The sequence below is a fragment of the Salvelinus namaycush genome, chromosome 5 (genome assembly GCF_016432855.1).
Source record: "Salvelinus namaycush isolate Seneca chromosome 5, SaNama_1.0, whole genome shotgun sequence".
In the NCBI taxonomy this organism is placed as follows: Eukaryota; Metazoa; Chordata; class Actinopteri; order Salmoniformes; family Salmonidae; genus Salvelinus; species Salvelinus namaycush.
In genome coordinates, this window is record NC_052311.1 from 57,011,933 (window position 1) to 57,031,496 (window position 19,564).

A 19,564-nucleotide genomic window follows, 5' to 3' on the forward strand; every position below is an offset into this window, starting at 1 on the left:
CAATCTGGCCTCAGTCGGTCATCCTGGAGAAAACAAATGGGTATTGACTGTGCTCAGTGGTGCATGGTCAACAGCTAAATTCAGAAACAATATTGAGGCTTTTTTCCATTGAAAAAGATTATTCTCTGTCCTTAGATTGTATGGATGGAATTCATTTAAAACTTGGATTACCTGGGTGTAAAGCATTTTAATGACACATTGCCCCTCTTCCCTTTTCTTTCACTCTCTCTCTCTCTCTCTCGCTCTCGCTCTCGCTCTCTCTCTCTCTATATATATATATAAATATAAATATACAGTATATATATAAATATATCAATTAACTGTTTCAAGTGCTCTGTGCACTTCAAGGCCCTCCCTTCCTTCTCACCCCACCCCGCCAGTTGCCCTGAGGAAACTGATTTGCGAGTAATTAAAACTGTGTGTGTCTGGATGTCATCCAGCATCATGTTCTATTCATGCAGATTAATACATATTTGTGGGGGCCTGTGGGAGCTGAAAGGCATCTGTCTGCCCCATTAAACATTCATGAACTATAGGATATAGAGAAGACACACAGGCGGTTTCACAAATGCTACCCTATCCCCTATATAGTGCATTACTTTCGATCAGGGCCCAATGCACTATATAGGGAATAGGGTACCATTTTGGATGCAGGCTTAAAGAAGAAGATCATTCAGCTGCTGCTATTTATACGCTCCTCCTCCTCCTCCTCTTCCTCATAACTGCAGCCACATCTTAATGGAGCACCCTCAAATGAGAATTGCTGGACAGGGATTCTGAAATGACAATGACATTTATCACTCCTGAACACCTTTATGTTTTCATTTAAAGGGATGTTTCGCACGAAAACAGTGGCTAACTGTGTGTGTGTGTGTGTGTGTGTGTGTGAGTGTGAGTGTGAGTGTGAGTGTGAGTGTGTGTGTGTGTGTGTGTGTGTGTGTGTGTGTGTGTGTGTGTGTGTGTGTGTGTGTGTGTGTGTGTGTGTGTGTGTGTGTGTGTGTGTGTGTGTGTCTGCCCCTACAGGTGGCTGGAGTGTGTGGGCGGAGTGGGCGGAGTGCAGCAGTGACTGTGGTGGTGGCGTTCAGACCCGGAGCCGTACCTGTCAATCTCCCCCAGAGGAGACATACCTGTGTGAGGGAGTAGTGGAGGAGGGAAGGCCCTGTAACCCTCAGCCCTGCAGTGGTGAGCTTGACAAAGACATTGCCCTGACCATGTGTGTGCGTACATGTGTGTGTGTGTATGTGTTTGTTTCTGTGTGTGTGAGTGCATGTGCATAAGTGATGTGCGGGTTGACTCATAACCTGCAGTCCCAGCAGGTATATCCCTACAGTTATATCCGTGGGATGGGCGTGCTTAGGTCATGACATATTGTGTGGATGAAGTGCAGGTGGGTGGCAGGAGAGTTGAATAAAGAGAAAACCATACCTTAATAAATCCATAAATGTATCATTCTTGTGTAATTTTTATTAATAGGCTACATTTTTATTTCGTTCTTTTCGACTATCTGGCATTAGTGCCCAAGCCTAAGCTTTAGGGCCTAACTATACACGTGCCAAATTGTCTACACACCAAACACCAAATGTTTTTGGGAACAGGCAGAAAAAGTTCACGTCGATCCACGGAGGCAAAAGGGTCAATGTCAGAGTTTTCTGTAATTCAATAAGAGAAAAGCTGCAAAAAAGAGAGTTGAAAATAGAGAGAAGGGATGGCCAGAAAAGTCATGTTTTGGAAAGATTTGGTGAAGTGGTAAAATAAGATGATAGCAGTGCCGGCGATGTTATGTGTGATGATTGTGAGGCGCTATACAAATTCAACAGTCGCAAGATGGGGACTTCAAATAGGCCTATTGCATGTCAAGAGAACTATAGCCTACTGTTGAGATGGGTTAAATGGAAACTGAAATCAGGACACTGACTGTAGGTCTACAACCTCTCACATAGCCTTAATATTAAGCATTTCTTGCAGTAAAATGTTACACCAAATGCAGGAGAAATATGATTTCTTTCTTTGAGCATCTTGAGAGAATGTACAGTTAGATACCATCTGTAGATGTGCAATCTTTTTCAGCATCACAAAACCTGATAGTATTTCAACTAGATAAAATATGCATCCAGGCAAACTGAAATGTTATCAGAAACATGTTGGGTTGTTTTCAGAGCCCAACCTACCAAAATGTCCTAAATTATAAAGCAGGAACATATCTCAATCAGGTGAATTAGAAATCCAATTTCCATCGTCTCTGACTATAGACCACAGCGCATTTTCTATATTAGCCGGTTAGGGTCAGGTGCGGGCCTCAGATTTTCACTTTATCACATACTGTCGGGTGTTGCAGATGGGTTATTAGCAAATCCGGGTGTGTGTGAACAAACAGCTGACCTGCGCACCACTAGTGTGTATATGTGTGTACGTCCTCCTCAATCTAAATATCTGCTTTTCTTTGACTCTCTCTCTCTTTTGTTCTTCTTCTCTCAATCTCATTTCTCTGTTATTTCTCTCTGTACTTTTATTTTCTCTTGTCCTTTATTCCCTCCACTCTCTTCTGTCCAACAAGTCATTATTGTGATGTAAGGAGGCCATGTTGGAAAGGGGACTTTGATCGATGCTATTATTTAGACATAGTCAACCTCTCAATGCAAATACAAAAACATAACTCTTAAGAAAGAGACCCTCACACTGCAATGTGCATATAATCAATTTTATAGAAGTAAGAAGGACTTAGGAATAGGGCTTCCAATAGCTCTGTATCACTCTTCCAGTCTTCAGAACTATAGGTATTTTGATAGATTGTGATCAATGTCAGAATTCCATGTTCTTATTCCAAATGTTTGAGCAATGACAATCACGGTTCCAAAGACAGAAAAGACAGCGAAACACACAGTAAATACACAAACACAATCACACACCACACCTGGTTTCCCATTACAAAATTCCCAAGTTTGGCTGATGCTCTTCTGGGTGACCAATCACGTCACGGTTGTGTCCTAAAAACAAAATGCCATTGGTGGTTAAGTTGCTAACCCCTCCCCCCCCTGGCCTTGCCCCACCCCTCTAGGCAAAGGCCGTCATCTCTCTCGCAGCCAATCACTTCGCTCCGTGGACAGCCGCAAGCGCGATGGCGGCGGTGGCGAGGTAGACAAGACGCGGGGCGGTGGCGGTGGACAGCAGGCCCCACAGACAGGTAAGACAACAGGACGCAGAGGGAGCCCATGCATCAGTCTCTAACAGCCGCTTGGGTCACAGACCACACAGGACCACCTCCTACCATTATAGTCTGTCACTGCACCAAGGCTATAGCTAGCTATCCCTGAATCCCTCCCTCACATAGGCCTGTACATCCATCAAAATCTCCCAAACTCTTTCTTGCCTAAGTGCCACAGCACTAATTCCAACATGGACCCTGAATAAATTGGGTGAAACTGTTCGCTGTTTTGTTCTTTTGTGAGGTTATGAATGTAGCTGCTATACTGGAGATTGTGTCCTGTCTTGAAAAGTGGATAAGTCCTTCCTCTCTATGAATGATGCCTCCGCTGAATTAGCGAATCAGGTCCCCCCTCACCCCTGCTTTCCCATTGGACAGCCATGACTGACCAACTTTTCCCATTGGTCTGACTAGGCTTGACTGACTGACCGGGTCTACTGAATGCAATGGGCAGTCATGGCAGCCAGGGAAATGATTGACATATCCAGTAGCCAATCACATTGCCTTCCACTGTATGTAAAGTCAATGCTAAGGATATGGAATCAGAGCCCAGAGAGCCTGGCAGCACAGAATCTCCTCTACGCCAAACCATGCCACAGCCCTTCCTATTTTGGCCAATGGGAGGCTGTTCCTGCATGATAATTAGTTTCGGCCCTTCTCCTCCCCCCTCCACCCTGGATCATCCCTTCCCTCCCTCCCTCCCTCCCTCCCCCTCAGTGGACCAGGCTGCGTCAGGTGAGGAGTGGTCGTCGTGGAGTGTGTGTTCGGCCACGTGCGGTGAGGGCTGGCAGAGCCGCACGCGTTTCTGTGTCTCCTCCTCCTACAGCACCCAGTGCAGCGGCACGCTCCGAGAGCAGAGGCCCTGCAACAACTCTGCCATCTGTCCAGGTAAGCTGAGCCCCCCCCCTCCCCACCCCCCCGGCTGCCTCCTTGCTGCACCTCGTCTCCAGCACTCTCCTGGCTCCGCTCACACATACAAGCCCTCCTCTCTCTCCCTGAAGATCTCTACTCCTCCTTCCCACTGAACAACTCCATGGCATGGATGTCTATAGCCCTATACAAATCCTCTTTAGAAGCCTCTGCCTTAGAGAGATGGACATGGGTCTTACCTGCTGAGCAGCAGAATAGTTATTCTGATGCCCAACTTCCTGGTGCTGTCTTTACCCAACCTCTCTGTGCAATGCATCCTGGGGCTTCTCTTACGTAACAGACAGTAACGCTCCAGACCAGGACATTAATATGGAACTATGCAGGTGAATACATTAAACACTGAAATAAGGTTAGAGTAGTCTACACAGGAGAACCATGCAGGCACTGAGAGAAGGATGTTTGTGACTGCATTATGGCAACAGGCTGGTTTGTACCATAGATTGTTGGATGTTTATGTGTTTTGGAGTTGATGTTGTTGTTGTTGTTGTTGTTGTCGTGGTGGTGAAGGTCTGTGTGGTTCTCTCTATAAATCATACCCTAGCCGCTCTGATTGCAGTGCACGGGACATGGGACGAGTGGTCGCCATGGAGCTTGTGTTCGTCAACCTGCGGCCGTGGTTACCGGGATCGCACGCGAAGCTGCAAACCCCCTCAGTTTGGGGGAGACCCCTGTATGGGGCCGGAGAAACAGACCAAGTTCTGCAACATCGCTGTCTGCCCAGGTGACACAGATTTCTTACTGGATTCTTATTCATCTGTGTCCAAAATGGCACCCTGCAGTATTTCCTATATAGTGCACTACTTTTGACAACTTCAGTCATCATGGCAGTCACGTCTACAGTTAATTACAGAGACAAATTATCCCTGAGAAGGTCATGTGAAAAGGTTCTTGTTTATGTATGAGGGATGAATAAAAGCCTGTACAATGTGTGTACGTTGCATTATGCACACAGAGACGTAGACAAACTAATACATGTGCAGAAGTAACCTTGATCTCTGTCTCTGTCTCTGTCTCTGTCTCTGTCTCTGTCTCTCTCTCTCTGTCTCTCTCTCTCTCTCTTCTTGTATCCCATACCCCTCTCCCTCTCTGCTCTATCTCTCTCTCTCTCTCTTCTTGTATCCCATACCCCTCTCCCTCTCTGCTCTATCTCTCTCTCGCTGCTGTCCCAGTTGATGGAGTGTGGAATGAGTGGGCTAATTGGGGTTCATGCTCTGCGTCCTGCTCCAACGGGACCATGCAGCGCATCAGGGAGTGTAACGGACCTTCGTATGGAGGATCAGAGTGTCGCGGGGAGTGGATAGAGACCAGAGACTGCTTCCTACGGGAGTGCCCAGGTAACATCTGCTGTCAAAACTCTGTGTAGAAGTTGCCCACAGGTACAGATCTAGGATCAGTTTACTATCCGCCTATCCTGATCTTAACCATTAGAGCTGTGTTCTGTGTCTTAGTGGAGGGGAAGTGGCATCCTTGGACGTTGTGGGTGGGCTGCACCAAGACATGTGGCGGGGGGAGCCAACAGAGACAGAGGATTTGCTATGGGCCCTTCTTTGGGGGTGAAAATTGTCCTGGAGATCGGGAGGAGGTGCGACGCTGCAATGAGAAGAGGTGTCCAGGTGAGTAGTCAAAAAACAATCATGGAAAGGTGTGCTCTTTATCAATCAATCAACCAATCAATCAATCAAATGTATTTATAAAGCCCTCTTTACATCAGCTGATGTTACAAACTGCTTCTACAGAAACCCATCCTAAAACCCCAAAGTCAGGCAATGCAGATGTAGAAGCATGGTGGCTAGGAGAAACTCCCTTGAAAGGCAGGAACCTAGGAAGAAAGCTAGAGAGGAACTAGGCTCTGAGGGGTGGCCAGTCCTCTTCTGGCTGTGGCAGGTCGAGATTATAAGAGTACATGGCCATTAAGGCCAGATCGTTCTTCAATATGTTCAAACGTTCATAGATAACCAGCAGGGTCAAATAATAATAATCACAGTGGTTGTAGAGGGTGCAACAGGTCAGCAGGTCAGATTAAATGTCAGTTGGCTTTTCATAACCGAGCATTCAGAGTTCGAGAGAGCAGGTGCGGTAGAGATGGAGAGTGAGAGGGAGGGAGAGAGAGAAAACCAATAGAAGCTAAAGACTTAGAATAATAGCACTCATCTCCTTCAGAGCTGCAATCTGCAATCTGTCATTTTTTATTATACTGTACTCATGTTTACTTTCCAAATTAATGAATATCTTCCTGTTTTGTCAAAATTGAACATATTTGGGTTGTTCCACGAAATGAATGCCTTTTGCGTCCCTTTTGATATTTTAAGTAGAAGTTGTGCACCAATATTGCCATTAAAAAACCTGCTATATTAAAGCTGGAATCCTGAGTTGCTACATCCATTTTTCGACTTATAAATGAATGATACAGTATATACCCATTGATTCTTGAAGAATATATCTTATAAGTGCCTCATGAGCTTCGTTCAACTCTCAAAACCCAATCAGAATCCAAAATAGAAGCATGTTTTAAAATACCGTTTGGAAAGAATGAAAATGTAAGCAAACACAGTATAGCCTCAAAACATGGTTAAAAGTATAATTTTGATATTATGGATGATCAGTCCTTGCATTCATAGCTCTGTTATTGAATTTGAGAGTGGGTACATTTATCCAGGCCCATCACTCAGCTTTTACCAGAACACAGGCGGGGTGACAGCTTTATTATTGTTTCAATTAAGGATTCTAGCTTTAAATTAAGTTCCCTTTAATGTACACCAGGCTGTGCCTTGGCAGCAGCTAATAGAAATCCATTATAAATACAAACACAAACCCTGTGTCACTTCTAGGAAGATTTCAACACACTTAACCCCAAAATGTCTCCAAGTTTCACCATCATTGTAAAGACCTAGTTATTTTGTTGCTTTGACAAAGTCATATCTGAAGATTATTATTTATTTCATGTGATTAGTGTCCCTCATTTTATGGTCAACCCTGTTATATGAACTGAACTCTCGTTTTAATTTAGTGAAACTAATCACTAATTTAGTGAAACTATTCCTATTTTTTTCAATAGAAACAATGAACATCTTATAATCAAATCATAGTGTAAAAGAAGGTGAGCTGTTTTAACTATTTTTGGCATTTTTCTGGTGTTTTGTGGCAGAAAACTGAGTGGGTCGAGGATAACACGTCAATCCTGATACCCATAGATAGTGTCGTAGCGTTGACTATCATAAAATGTGAAGACTAAATTCTCTATGTGTAATTATTCCTTACGTGATTAAACTAATCATGTAACTTGATTAACTAGGAAGTCGGGGCACCACGGGAAAATCATTAAAGAGTATTTATTTCCATAATATTTTCATATCTTATCGATTACAGTCACTTATTAATGTATTATTACCTCATCAGTCTCATTACTGAATGTCGCAAACACTGGGATATCTGCACGAACCCTAGCACAAATGAGGAATCAGCGATATACAAATTGGCTTAATTATTTATTTACTAACTAATCAATCGAATCAATCACATAATTACATAAACACACACACAATAGGTCATACATTGGTTACTGACATGATAGAAAAATCCCTAGTGGGCTAAGCCGATGTGACAGCTTGGTAGACAAAGGAAAGGGGTGGGGACAGTTCAAGAGCGGGAAACTCAGAGTGGATGCACTACATATATACAGTTGAATACTTCAACATTCTCAAAAATAGAAATATTGTTTATTTCTCAAATTTTGGGGATTAGGAGTTTTGGCAAGAATAATGTCTTTGTTCTCCATAGGCTCTCTCCCTCAATACGCCATGGCAGTGAAGAGAGTTTCTACCAGGAATTTAAGACTGTTGTAAAACCTGGGGTGGGAGAGAAAGTAAGAGAGGGGGAAGCCATGATATACACCCAAAAGGGCCACGTTGTGACAATGGACAGGCTAGAATCTTATTTTGTGAAGCTTGCATTTAATTGCCATCCCTGTTGCACCCAACACGCTTCCATTCCAACTGTCACAAGGGGATTCATGGCTGATTTAAGAGGAAACCCTGTTACTTTATTTGGCACTTACTAGTCTTTTCTATATTTAACCTCTTGAGATGGGAAACTGTGAACATATGCCCTTTATGACAGAATGTACACATGTTGTGAAATAAAACAAAGTTATACTTCTGAAAAGGCACTGAATCTGTGGAACGACCCATTTGACACTCAGATTGGTATAATACTGACGTTTGCTCTGATTGGTTTTGGTGCAGAGCCTCATGAGATCTGTGCAGAAGAGAACTTCTCCAACGTAGTGTGGAAAATGACTCCAGCAGGGGACACAGCGGCCGTACGCTGCCCTCCCAATGCCAATGGTGAGCTACCTCCCTTTTACCCTGAGACATAAAGTGCATTCGGAAAGTATTCAGACCCCTTGACTTTATCACATTTTGTTACATTACAGCATATCTCTAAAAAAATTTTTTTTTTTAATCCCTCACCAGTCTACGCACAATACCCCATAATGAAAAAGCTAGATGTTTGAGAAAACAACAACAACTGAAATATTACATTTACATAAGTATTTAGACCCAATACTCAGTACTTTGTTGAAGCACCTATGGCATTGACTACAGCCTCGAGTCTTCTTGGCACACCTGTATTTGTTGAATTTCTCCCATTCTTCTCTACATATTCTCTCAAGCTCTGTCAGGTTGGATGGGGAGCATCGCTGCAAAGCTATTTTCAGGTCACTCCAGAGATGTTTGATCGGGTTCAAATCCGGGCTCTGACTGGGCTACTCAAGGACATTCAGAGACTTGTCCCAAAGCCACTCCTGTGTTGTCTTTGCTGTGTGCTTAAGGTCATTGTCCTGTTGGAAGGTGAACCTTTGCCCCAATCTGACGTGCTGAGCGTGTGGAGCAGGTTTTCATCAAGGATCTCTCTGTACTTTGCTCCGTTCATCTTTCCCTCAATCCTGACAAGTGTCCCAGTCCCTGCCGCTGAAAGACATTCCCACAGCATGATGTTGCCACCACCATGCTTAGGGATGGTGCCAGGTTTCCTCCAGACGTGATTCTTGGCATTCAGACCAAAGATGTCTAGGTGCTGTTTGGGAAACTCCATGTGGGCTGTCATGTGCCTTTTACTGAGGAGTGGCTTCTGTCTGGCCACTCTACCATAAAGACCTGATTGGTGGAGTTCTGCAGAGATGTTTGGCCTTCTGGAAGGTTCTCCCAATTCCACAGAGGAACTCTGGAGCTCTGTCAGAGTGACCATTGGGTTCTTTGTCGACTCCCTGACCAAGGCCATTCTCCCCTGAATGCTCAGTTTGGCCGGGCGGCCAGATCTAGGAAGAGTCTTGGTGGTTCCAAACTTCTTCCATTTAAGAATGATGGAGGCCACTGTGTTCTTGTCGACCTTCAATGCTGCAAAAATATATGTGCCTCCACACAATCCTGTCTCGGGGCTCCACGAACAATTCCTTTGACCTCATGGGTTGGTTTTTGCTCTGACATCCACTGTCAACTGTGGGACCTTATATAGACAGGTGTGTGCCTTTCCAAATAATGTCCAATCAGTTGAATTTACCACAAGTGAACTCCAATGAAGTTGTAGAAACATCTTAACCTGTTTGGCGTGCAAGCCCGACGTCGGTACACTTATGACAACAGCCAGCTCAAAGTGCAGGGCGCGAAATTCAAAAGATATTTTTTTTAAATATTTAACTTTCACACATTAACAAGTCCAATACAGCATATGAAAGGTACACATCTTGTGAATCAAGCCAACATGTCCGATTTTTAAAATGTTTTACAGGGAAGACACAATATGTAAATCTATTAGCTAACCACGTTAGCAAAAGACACCACTTTTCTTACTCCATCAGTTTTTTACTCCATCAGTAGCTATCACAAATTCGACCAAATAAAGATATAAATAGCCACTAACCAAGAAACAACTTCATCAGATGACAGTCTGATAACATATTTATTGTATAGCATATGTTTTGTTAGAAAAATGTGCATATTTCAGGTATAAATCATAGTTTACATTGCAGCTACAGTCAGAAATTGCACCGAAAGCAGCCATAATATTTACAGACACCAACGTCAAATACCTAATTACTCATCATAAAACATTTCTGAAAAATACATAGTGTACAGCAATTGAAAGACAGGCATCTTGTGATTCCAGACAATATTTCCGATTTATCAAGTGTTTTACAGCGAAAACACAATATAGAGTTATATTAGCGTAGCCACAATAGCCAAAAACACAAGCAATTTCCCAGTAGCAAAAGTAAGCGATCGTAACAAACAGGCAAAAGATATATAATTTTTGACTAACCTTGATTTTCTTCCTCAGATGACAGTCCTATAACATCAGGTTATACATACACTTATGTTTTGTTTAAAAAATGTGCATATTTAGAGCTGAAATCAGTGGTTACCCATTATGCTAACGTAGCTACTATTTCCCACAACGTTCGGATATTTTACTGACACTTTTTCTGACACACATATTCTGACCAAATAGCTATTCATAAACATAACTAAAAAATACATGTTGTATAGGAAATGATAGATCCATTAGTTATTAATGAAATCACAGTGTTAGAATTCTAAAAATAACTTCATTACGTTATGCAGCTTCGGTATAGCTTAGAGTAGCCAAAACGTTGGCCGCCCACGACTAGTACACAGTTCGACAGATATATGAAATAGCATCATAAAATGTTTCTTACTTTTGCTGATCTTTCATCAGAATGTTGGACAAGGTGTCCTTTGTCCAGAACAGTCGGTGTTTGGATTTAGAACCTTCATTTTCCCTCTCGATTTAGGAAGCGCACTTGCCAAGTGGCACGGATCTCTCCAACGTAAACAAAGTCAGAGAACGGAACACGGCAAAACTCCCGAAAAAATTTCAATAATCTGATTAAACTATATTGAAAAAACATACTTTACGATGATATGGTCACATGTATCAAATAAAATCTAAGACGGAGATGTTAGTCGTCCATAACGAGAGCAAAACAGAAGGCAAATCCATGTCCTCTTTCGCGCGCTCCAGAAACAGGAAGTGGACGGTCACGTCAAACAAAGAGCTTTAATTCCACCTCAGACCAAGATAAACACGAAATGTTTTCTCTCACCGCCTCTTGATAACCAGGGGAAGGTGTATGAAGTGTATGTAGACTCTTACGTATCATGCCCATGTATAGGCAGGAAGTTGAACAGAGCATCGATTTCTGACATTCCACTTCCTGGTCAGGAAGTGTGCTGCAGAATGACTTCTGTTTCACTCAGAGAAATAATTCAAACGGTTTTAGAAACTAGAGAGTGTTTTCTATCCAATAGTAATAATAATATGCATATTGTACGAGCAAGAATTGAGTACGAGGCCGTTTGAAATGGGCACGATTTAACTGGCTACTCAATACTGCCCCTTGCAGCCATAAGAAGTTTAAGGATGATCAATGAAAATATAATTAATCTGAGCTCAATTTCGAGTCTCATAGAATAGGGTCTGAATACTTACTATATGTAAATAAGGTATTTCTGTTGTTTTTTACATACATTTGCAAAACATTTTAACATGTTTTTGCTTTGTCATTATGGGGTATTTTGTGTAGATTGATGAGGGGGAAAAAATTGAATGAATTTTAGAACAAGGCTGTAACTTAACAAAATGTGAAAAAAGTGAAGGGGTCTGAATACTTTCCGAGTACACTGTAGCTGTAGACTCCAATGGCTTCAGACGTTAGACGCCATAAGAGTCTACAGCCATGTCTCAGAGCAAACCCTTACTAACCTTCCCTATCTACACCTAGCCAGAGGGATATCCATAAGACATGCCTGGCTTAAGATGGGTTATGCCTCTAGGATCCCACGGCTCTAGTGATGTTAACTCCCCAGTCTGTGTCCCCATCCAGGGCTGATCCTGAGGCGGTGCACTTTGGATGATGAGGGAATAGCCTACTGGGAGAACCCCACTTATATGAAGTGTATCTCCAATGACTACCGCAGCATCCAAACACTGGTGAGTACCAGAGAGATGATCAACGATTGAAAATGTACTCTTGTATATCTGAAAACAGAAGCTACAAAGTGCCCATAGGATGCCATTTGAGATATGTTGCCTGCTCAGTTCAATACATCTCACTGGGCACAGATGTCAATTCAACGTCTTTTCCACGTTGGTGCAACGTAATTTCATTGAAATGACATGGAAACAATGTTGATTCAACCAGTGTGTGACCAGTGGGGTGTTACTAACAAACCATAAATGGTCAAGACCAAATTAAGAAGACAGACAATAAATCGATGTTAGTGATCAGAAGATCACCTCTATTCAATGGTGATATTTTCTGAGTGCTTCACTCATACCTTTCCTCCCCAGACTCGGGAACACCTGTCCAAGGCCCAGCGGGGGCTTGTGGGGGATGGAGTTTCAGAGGTGATGACCAAGCTCAGGGTGACGTCCAGCGATGGGACCAGCTACAGTGGAGACTTGCTGGCCATAGTGGACGTACTGAAGAACATGACAGAGATCTTCAGAAGGGCCTACAACAGCCCCAGCAATGCAGACATGAGAGTAAGAGGAGGGAGCATGTGTTTGGATTGGAAGTCATTAGGTCATTAGGTTTGGGTCAGGGCTACATTTAGAATTGACTTGTGTTAAAGAAATGGCTGGAGTGAATGTAGTAGGTCAATTGATGGCTAATGTTGTAGAGTAATGTCTCATGGCCTCCTCGCTCTCTTTCTCTTCCTTCTCTACTGGATCACAGAACTTTGTCCAGTCAGTCAGTAACCTGCTGATGGAGGAGAACAGAGAGAGATGGGAAGAAGCACAACTGGTGAGTTGGTCTCTTTCTCTTCTTCTCACAGACTCACTGGCACTTCTTTATGCACACACATGAGCTAGCATGCATGGTCACAGTTTGTGCTCCTTCTTGATGTGTCGGCCATGTGCTGTACAGAGATCATTTCAATGACTATTCTCTGGTGCCTTTGTGTCTAGCCGTTGGCATCATAGTGACATCATGCCAGTCTCCTGGGAGATATATGGATGGTGTGTGATGCATATGAACAGTGGGTGTCTGTTTGGTGTTCGCTCCATGAATCATCAGTCCTCTTGTCTGTCTCTCTCTCTCTCTTCTCTCTCTTCTCTCTCTTCTCTCTCTTCTCTCTCTCTCTCTCTCTCTTTGTCTTCCCCTTGTCTCTCTCAGTTTGGTCCAAACATCAAGGAGCTGTTCCGGTTGGTGGAAGACTTTGTGGACGTCTACGGTCTTAGGATGAAAGACTTCCAGGACATGGTTGAGGTCACCGATAACTTAGGTAAGCTTTTTCCTTTGACCTTTGTCTCTTTGGCTGTTTCTGAAAATATTGCTTCATCTGTTCTTGTGTCCACAATTCTTCTCAAATTGCATGTCCTGAATTCCTCCAAAGCTCATTGGAGGAGGAGGTCCGAGGGAGGGACTTTGGATCCTCTTCCTCAATGCTCTTTGACGGGAATTGTGGAAACAAGGACGGAGAAAGTAAGGATTCGATGGCTTGTAATGTTTTCAGACAGCTGAGCCTTTGTTTCGTTCAATGTGGACTTTTCCTATTGAACTATATGCTCTTCTCCTAGTTAATACTAGGTCTTTAGGCCATGGTAGAAAAGCAGGCATAGCCACATTGGCAGTATTCCAGAGCTGTAGAATCTGAATTGGATATGTACCCAACCAGGACACTAGGGGATCTCATCTGTTAGCGTTGTGTCTGGTGTGTGTGGATCTCACTGGTTCAGTCAGTTCAGTCTCTCTGTCTTTTGGAATCAGAACAGAGGGTGTGAGCAAGAAGGTCTAAATATTGCCATTCCCCCTGGGTACCACCCATAAACCAAACAGGGCTATAGAACAGACATCCTGGGCTGTTCCCACTGGGCACACACTGGTTGAATCAACGTTGTTTCCACATCATTTCAACCAACGTGTAATATACGTTGAATTGACGTCTGTGCCCAGTGGGTTGTGTCTCAAGCGAGCCTAAAATCACACTCACAATCTGCTCAGTTCCAGACCAGTGACTGTGAACTTCTGCTTACACATGGACTCACACATACGCACGCGCGGGCACACACACATGCACACGAACACAGTGACTGTGAACTCCTCTGTTTCACGCACCATATAATATTTATAAAACTAACAGCATCACACCGGCAGGTGCTTGGCTTCTCGCTGACCTGCAGATAAACATGGCACAGTGTGTACAGGGAGGTCTGTAGCTGGCGTGTCTGGGGAGTGTGTGGAGGAGTGGAGGGGCCAGCAGTAAGGTGCTGTTTCTAGCTCTGCCCAGCCCGCTGCCCGCCTCGCTGTCTGCACTGCAGCCGAACCTCCACCCACACCCACCGCCACACCGCTCCTAGTTACTGACCTCACACTCCCTGAGTCCCACATACCTCACAGAGAGAAACTGAGAGAGCAAGAGATGGGTGGGTGGGTGGGTGGACGGAGAAAGATAAGGAAAATAAACAAGTTAGTAATTACTGTATTTACTGTATTTAAATATGTACACAGTGAGAAAGAAGAGGCTGGCCAAACAAATGGCTAACACACATTATAAACTGGGTGGTTCGAGCCCTGACTGCTAATTGGCTGACAGCTGTGGTATATCAGACCGTATACTGTACCACGGGTATGATAAAACATGTATTTTTACTGCTCTAAATATGTTTGTAACCAGTTTATAATAGCCATAAGGCACCACGGCTAAGGGCTGTATCCAGGCATTCCATGTTGTGTCGTACATAAGAACAGATCTTAGCCGTAGTATATTGGCCATATACCACACCCCCCCAGGCCTTATTGCTTAAGTAAGTCATGAGTCAGTGTTGGAGGAATTTTAATTCCTATATATTCATTAACCAATTCAATTAAAACAATCAGTCTGCAGCCAGAGGTTGTAAGATTCTGGGGAAGTGAAACAGACGGAGACCAGTTTAAAAATAGTCAGTGCCGTTTATTCTGAGAGAAACGTATTACAACGTACATTGGTCTATATATCACACATTACGTCATCACGTCTTAAATGTCCCTCCTCCTCTCTGACAAATGACAATGCTGCTGTTAAAAACCATTCCAACACATATATATGGCTTATCGTATGCTACCACATGTTTCAGAATCTGCTACAAGCCTAACGGCCTCTCCCCTCCCTGGGTGGGGTGACTTTCTTCCTGTTATCAGTTTCACAATGGTCACAAGTTGTCTGTCTAAATGTGTCTGTTTAATTCTTCCTCTTTGTCTATGTAGAAACATGCATTTATTAGACAGGTTAGAATTCTGTTAGTTACAATTCTACATTAAATGTAACAATTCTGCATTAAATGTATACCTTATTTAGTCATTATTCATAAAATTCCCATAACAGTCAGAAGTTTATATAGTGAATAAAATATAGCTCTCTCTCTCTCTCCAGTTCTATCCATCCACAAGCGTCCAGTGGCGGGTAATGCAGACATCAGCTTCCCTATGAAGGGCTGGAAGGGGATGATGGACTGGGCCCGCAGCTCTGAGGACAGAGTTACTGTCTCCAAGAACATCCTCTCCACAGGAAAGCCAGGTGAGAGCACACACACAAAACACACACAGACACACACACAGACACACACATAAACAAAACATTCATACAAAATTTGCATATGGAATTGCACTTGACATTTGAGAGCCTCCAGACTTGCAGCTGTGTGGAGACGTGGGGTTCCTCAGTCTCAGCCAATGGGATAGTTTGGCTCTCTCTGTGACATAGATCATTACCACGGCTACCATGCTAATGAGCCAGTCACTTGCTAATCAGAAGTCAACAGGAGCCAATCAGGGGCAATTAAGGCTAATCTCCTCCCCCACTGGTAGAAGTGTCTCCATGGCGGCAACAGCACATCAACAGTCACTCAAGCCTCTCACCTGCTGCTCTATACTGGGCATGGCTCACAGGGGGCCAAAATGGCTCCCCAATTGCACTGATTGAAATGTTTTTCCTCAGTCGCCTCTCTGAAACTATCAGAGCAGTAAAGATGGGGGACTTGCATCGGAACACATTTGAAACACACACACACACACACACACACACACACACACACACACACACACACACACACACACACACACACACACACACACACACACACACACACACACACACACACACAAACATGCACACACACTCACCCCCCCCCACACACTCAACGGTGCATTGTATAATTGTTAAATATCTCCGTTTGTTGCCTCTCTACTGCTATGATCATTCTGGCTGAACATATTGGCTAGCAGGCCCATGATATGAAGGGGTGTGCAAGGTACTTTATGTCACACACACTCACTCACACACACACACACACACAGACATGCATGCATACACAAACTTTCCCTCTCTCTCGCTCGGTTCCTCCCTGATGCCAATGGGATTTCAGCTGCCTGGCCTGGAGCAGTATACTGTAGTACCCTCTGCATGCTGCCTGGCATACTTCTATGCCCTCTCAGCACACATCCATACTGCCAGCCTGCCAGACACAGCGTGTTGGAGCGTGAGAGAGAGCTGAGGTCCTTTAGATAGAGGAACAGATGGACTTTGTGGGTTTCTGTCTGTGACACTGCAGCAGGAGACAGCTTCAGGCCCTGTCCTTCTCTTCTGGCCTTCCGCCCAGCAGTTTAGTTTAGCTGTGACACAGGTTGGACTAAATCTCATATTTTTCTGGGGTTTTCTGGGGGTGTTTTTTGTCTATTTTGCCAGTGCAGTCTGCCATCACGGCATGCCATGCCCAACCCTGCTACCATGGCAACCATTTTTGTCGCATGAAACACATTGTTGTGTGACAGTGGAAAACGTTTCAGTGTCCTCTGGCCTTTTGCATTTGGCTGTGTGTGTGTGTGTGTGTGTGTGTGTGTGTGTGTGTGTGTGTGTGTGTGTGTGTGTGTGTGTGTGTGTGTGTGTGTGTGTGTGTGTGTGTGTGTGTGTGTGTGTGTGTGTGTGTGTGTGTGTGTGTGTGTGTGTGTGTGTGTGTGTGTGTGTTTGTGTTTAAGTGTGTTTAAGTGCATGTATGTGTAAACATGTTTATTCGGTCTGTTTAAATGGCTATTTAGTGATTATGAGTAAGTCTGTATGTAAGTGTGTTTGTGTGTGAGTGATGATGCCGTGTGAGTGTCTGTTTATAGATGGGTAGTTATATAGGCCAGCTGCAGAGGTACAGAGCCAAGAGGACAGGTGGGAGACTGGCTGACCTGTATTCTCTCTCCTGCTGTCCTTCACACAGACCACTAAGACTAGAGCTGCAGGTCATCACACACACATACACACACACACACACACACACACACACCATTGACACACTAACACAAACACACGTCACTCCTCCATCTCTCCCCCTCTCTCCCTTTTCTATTGGATTCTGACTGACCTGTCCCTCTCGCTCTTTCTCTCCCCCCATATCTCTCTCTCTCTCTCCCTCTCTCTCTTTCAATTCAATTTCAATTTAAGGGGCTTTCTCTCTCTCTCTCTCTTTCTTTCTCTCTCTCCCTATCTCTCTCGCTCTCGCTCTCCATCTCATTTGTGTCTATTCGTGTGTGTGTGTTGGTCTGTGTCTGAACGGTGGGCACATGTCTGTGTTGTACTCCAGATGCAGATGACTTGTCAGCGTTTGTCACCGGGATCGTTCTCTACAGAAACCTGGGCAGCATCCTATCTCTACAGAGGTGAGAGTGGTTTACTGACATCTCTACTTACAATGCTTTCTCCAGGGATGTGTCAAAGAAGTGTACTATAAAGGGAATGGGGTGCCATTTGGAACGCAGCCCAGCACAGAACGCATCCCAGAAGCTCTTTTGATTGGTGGCTAATGGGCTTTGAATGCTACCACGTAGTTCCTTAGTCTCTTGTCTGAAGGAGCTAGAATGAATAACATTTCAGAGAACTGCTTTATGCTAAGCACATGCATTCAAACTGCATGTGTATTTGTGAGCTACAGCTTTCTCTCGTCCAGTGAGGAGTGTTCTCTCTATTATGTCAATGTTATGTGCATGGATAATGAGATGGAGGAACACAGGCTAGCGTGGCGGAATCACACTCAACCCTCCCACATACTTCATTCACTGCAAACTGATGTATTTTGTAGCCCTTTCCTGCGGTCAAATGACCTAGTGGCCTGATAGGTGGAATGTTATTAATATCTTTCACAATTTCATAATTAATAAACGTTATTTCAAAAACCCACCGAAAATCCGGTGTTTCCATGTCAAATGGTTTTGTTATATTTCAGTCTTCTGTGATGTATATCAAGCGTAATATTGGGATGCAAACTCACAAGTTAATACATTTCAACTCTATATCTGACAGGGTACAGGTGTCTCTTTTTAAGCCCATAACCATGTATGTGAGGTGTATACTTTAGTTTCAAAGTAGATTTGTTTAACACTACCAAGAAACAGCCTGTGTGACCCTGATTTAGCCCACTGCAGTAAAAGGTTTTGTAACAGATGCCTCTTTCCATTCACCAAATTGCGGGTGCACAGTGCACTGTTGGGGTTAGGAAGCTGGAATTATTTGCAAGTGGATGAACGTGCGCGTTTGAAGTGATTGTTTGACAACCAGTTGAAAACATCATGACTGGTTGTTTTTATGCCACATTAAAAGGTAATACATGTTAGAAGTGATATGACAGATCTTCACTAGGTCTAGGGCACAAGGCCCACAGAGATCATATACAAAATGAATAGGGATTCTATAGGCCTATGTAATTATATGATTACACCAAGGCGATAAAAAAATGTATTGTGCGCGAGCTTGGGTGTCCTGTACCGATAACAAATGAAATCTACTTTCACCCCAGGGTGTGCGTGTGGAAACTCCTCTTCTATTTTGTCTTTACCCAGGCCTAGTTAGTTATTTGTTCTTTCCTTTTCCCCCTCAGAATCTTTTTCCCCTTCAAGGAAATGTGATCAGTTTCAGACAGAGACTGGCTGACACAAGTGTTTATGTTGACTGATTGCGTTCTGAGAAGCGAGAGGGAGAAAGAGTGAGAGGGAGAAAGAGCGAGAGGGAGAAAGAGTGAGAGGGAGAAAGAGTGAGAGGGAGAAAGAGCGAGAGGGAGAAAGAGCGAGAGGGAGAAAGAGTGAGAGGGAGAAAGAGGGAGAAAGAGGGAGAAAGAGTGAGAGGGAGAAAGAGAGAGAGGGAGAAGTTGCGGATGAGAGAGAGTAGGGGGGAGGAGTCAGAGTGTGGGGACTGTGAAACATTGTCTATTTCAAATGGGACATGGGTTAAGTGCTGGGACATACAAGGGTGTCTTGAGGGACATGTATGCTGTGTTAGGGAGAGATAGGAACATGTGTTGTAGGGATGGGGAAGTATTTCTGCAGGGAGGTTTGAGTTGGTTGAAGGGAACAGTGATTGACAACGATGACAATGATGTGTGGTTCTCATGTGA

The 19,564-nt window shown here is 43.9% G+C and overlaps 1 protein-coding gene across 1 annotated transcript in view; it reads left to right on the forward strand.

Annotated features, from left to right (window-relative positions):
• Window positions 1–19,564, forward strand: part of LOC120047204 (adhesion G protein-coupled receptor B1-like) — a 58,614-nt gene that overhangs the window by 12,602 nt on the left and 26,448 nt on the right. The window contains exons 3-15 of the mRNA XM_038992736.1: window positions 1,013–1,182; window positions 3,056–3,181; window positions 3,920–4,090; window positions 4,689–4,853; window positions 5,302–5,466; window positions 5,581–5,745; window positions 8,374–8,475; window positions 12,036–12,142; window positions 12,503–12,697; window positions 12,891–12,959; window positions 13,332–13,440; window positions 15,568–15,711; window positions 17,762–17,837. Coding sequence (XP_038848664.1) covers window positions 1,013–1,182; window positions 3,056–3,181; window positions 3,920–4,090; window positions 4,689–4,853; window positions 5,302–5,466; window positions 5,581–5,745; window positions 8,374–8,475; window positions 12,036–12,142; window positions 12,503–12,697; window positions 12,891–12,959; window positions 13,332–13,440; window positions 15,568–15,711; window positions 17,762–17,837 — 1,764 coding nt within the window. The remainder of the gene's footprint in view (window positions 1–1,012; window positions 1,183–3,055; window positions 3,182–3,919; window positions 4,091–4,688; window positions 4,854–5,301; window positions 5,467–5,580; window positions 5,746–8,373; window positions 8,476–12,035; window positions 12,143–12,502; window positions 12,698–12,890; window positions 12,960–13,331; window positions 13,441–15,567; window positions 15,712–17,761; window positions 17,838–19,564) is intronic.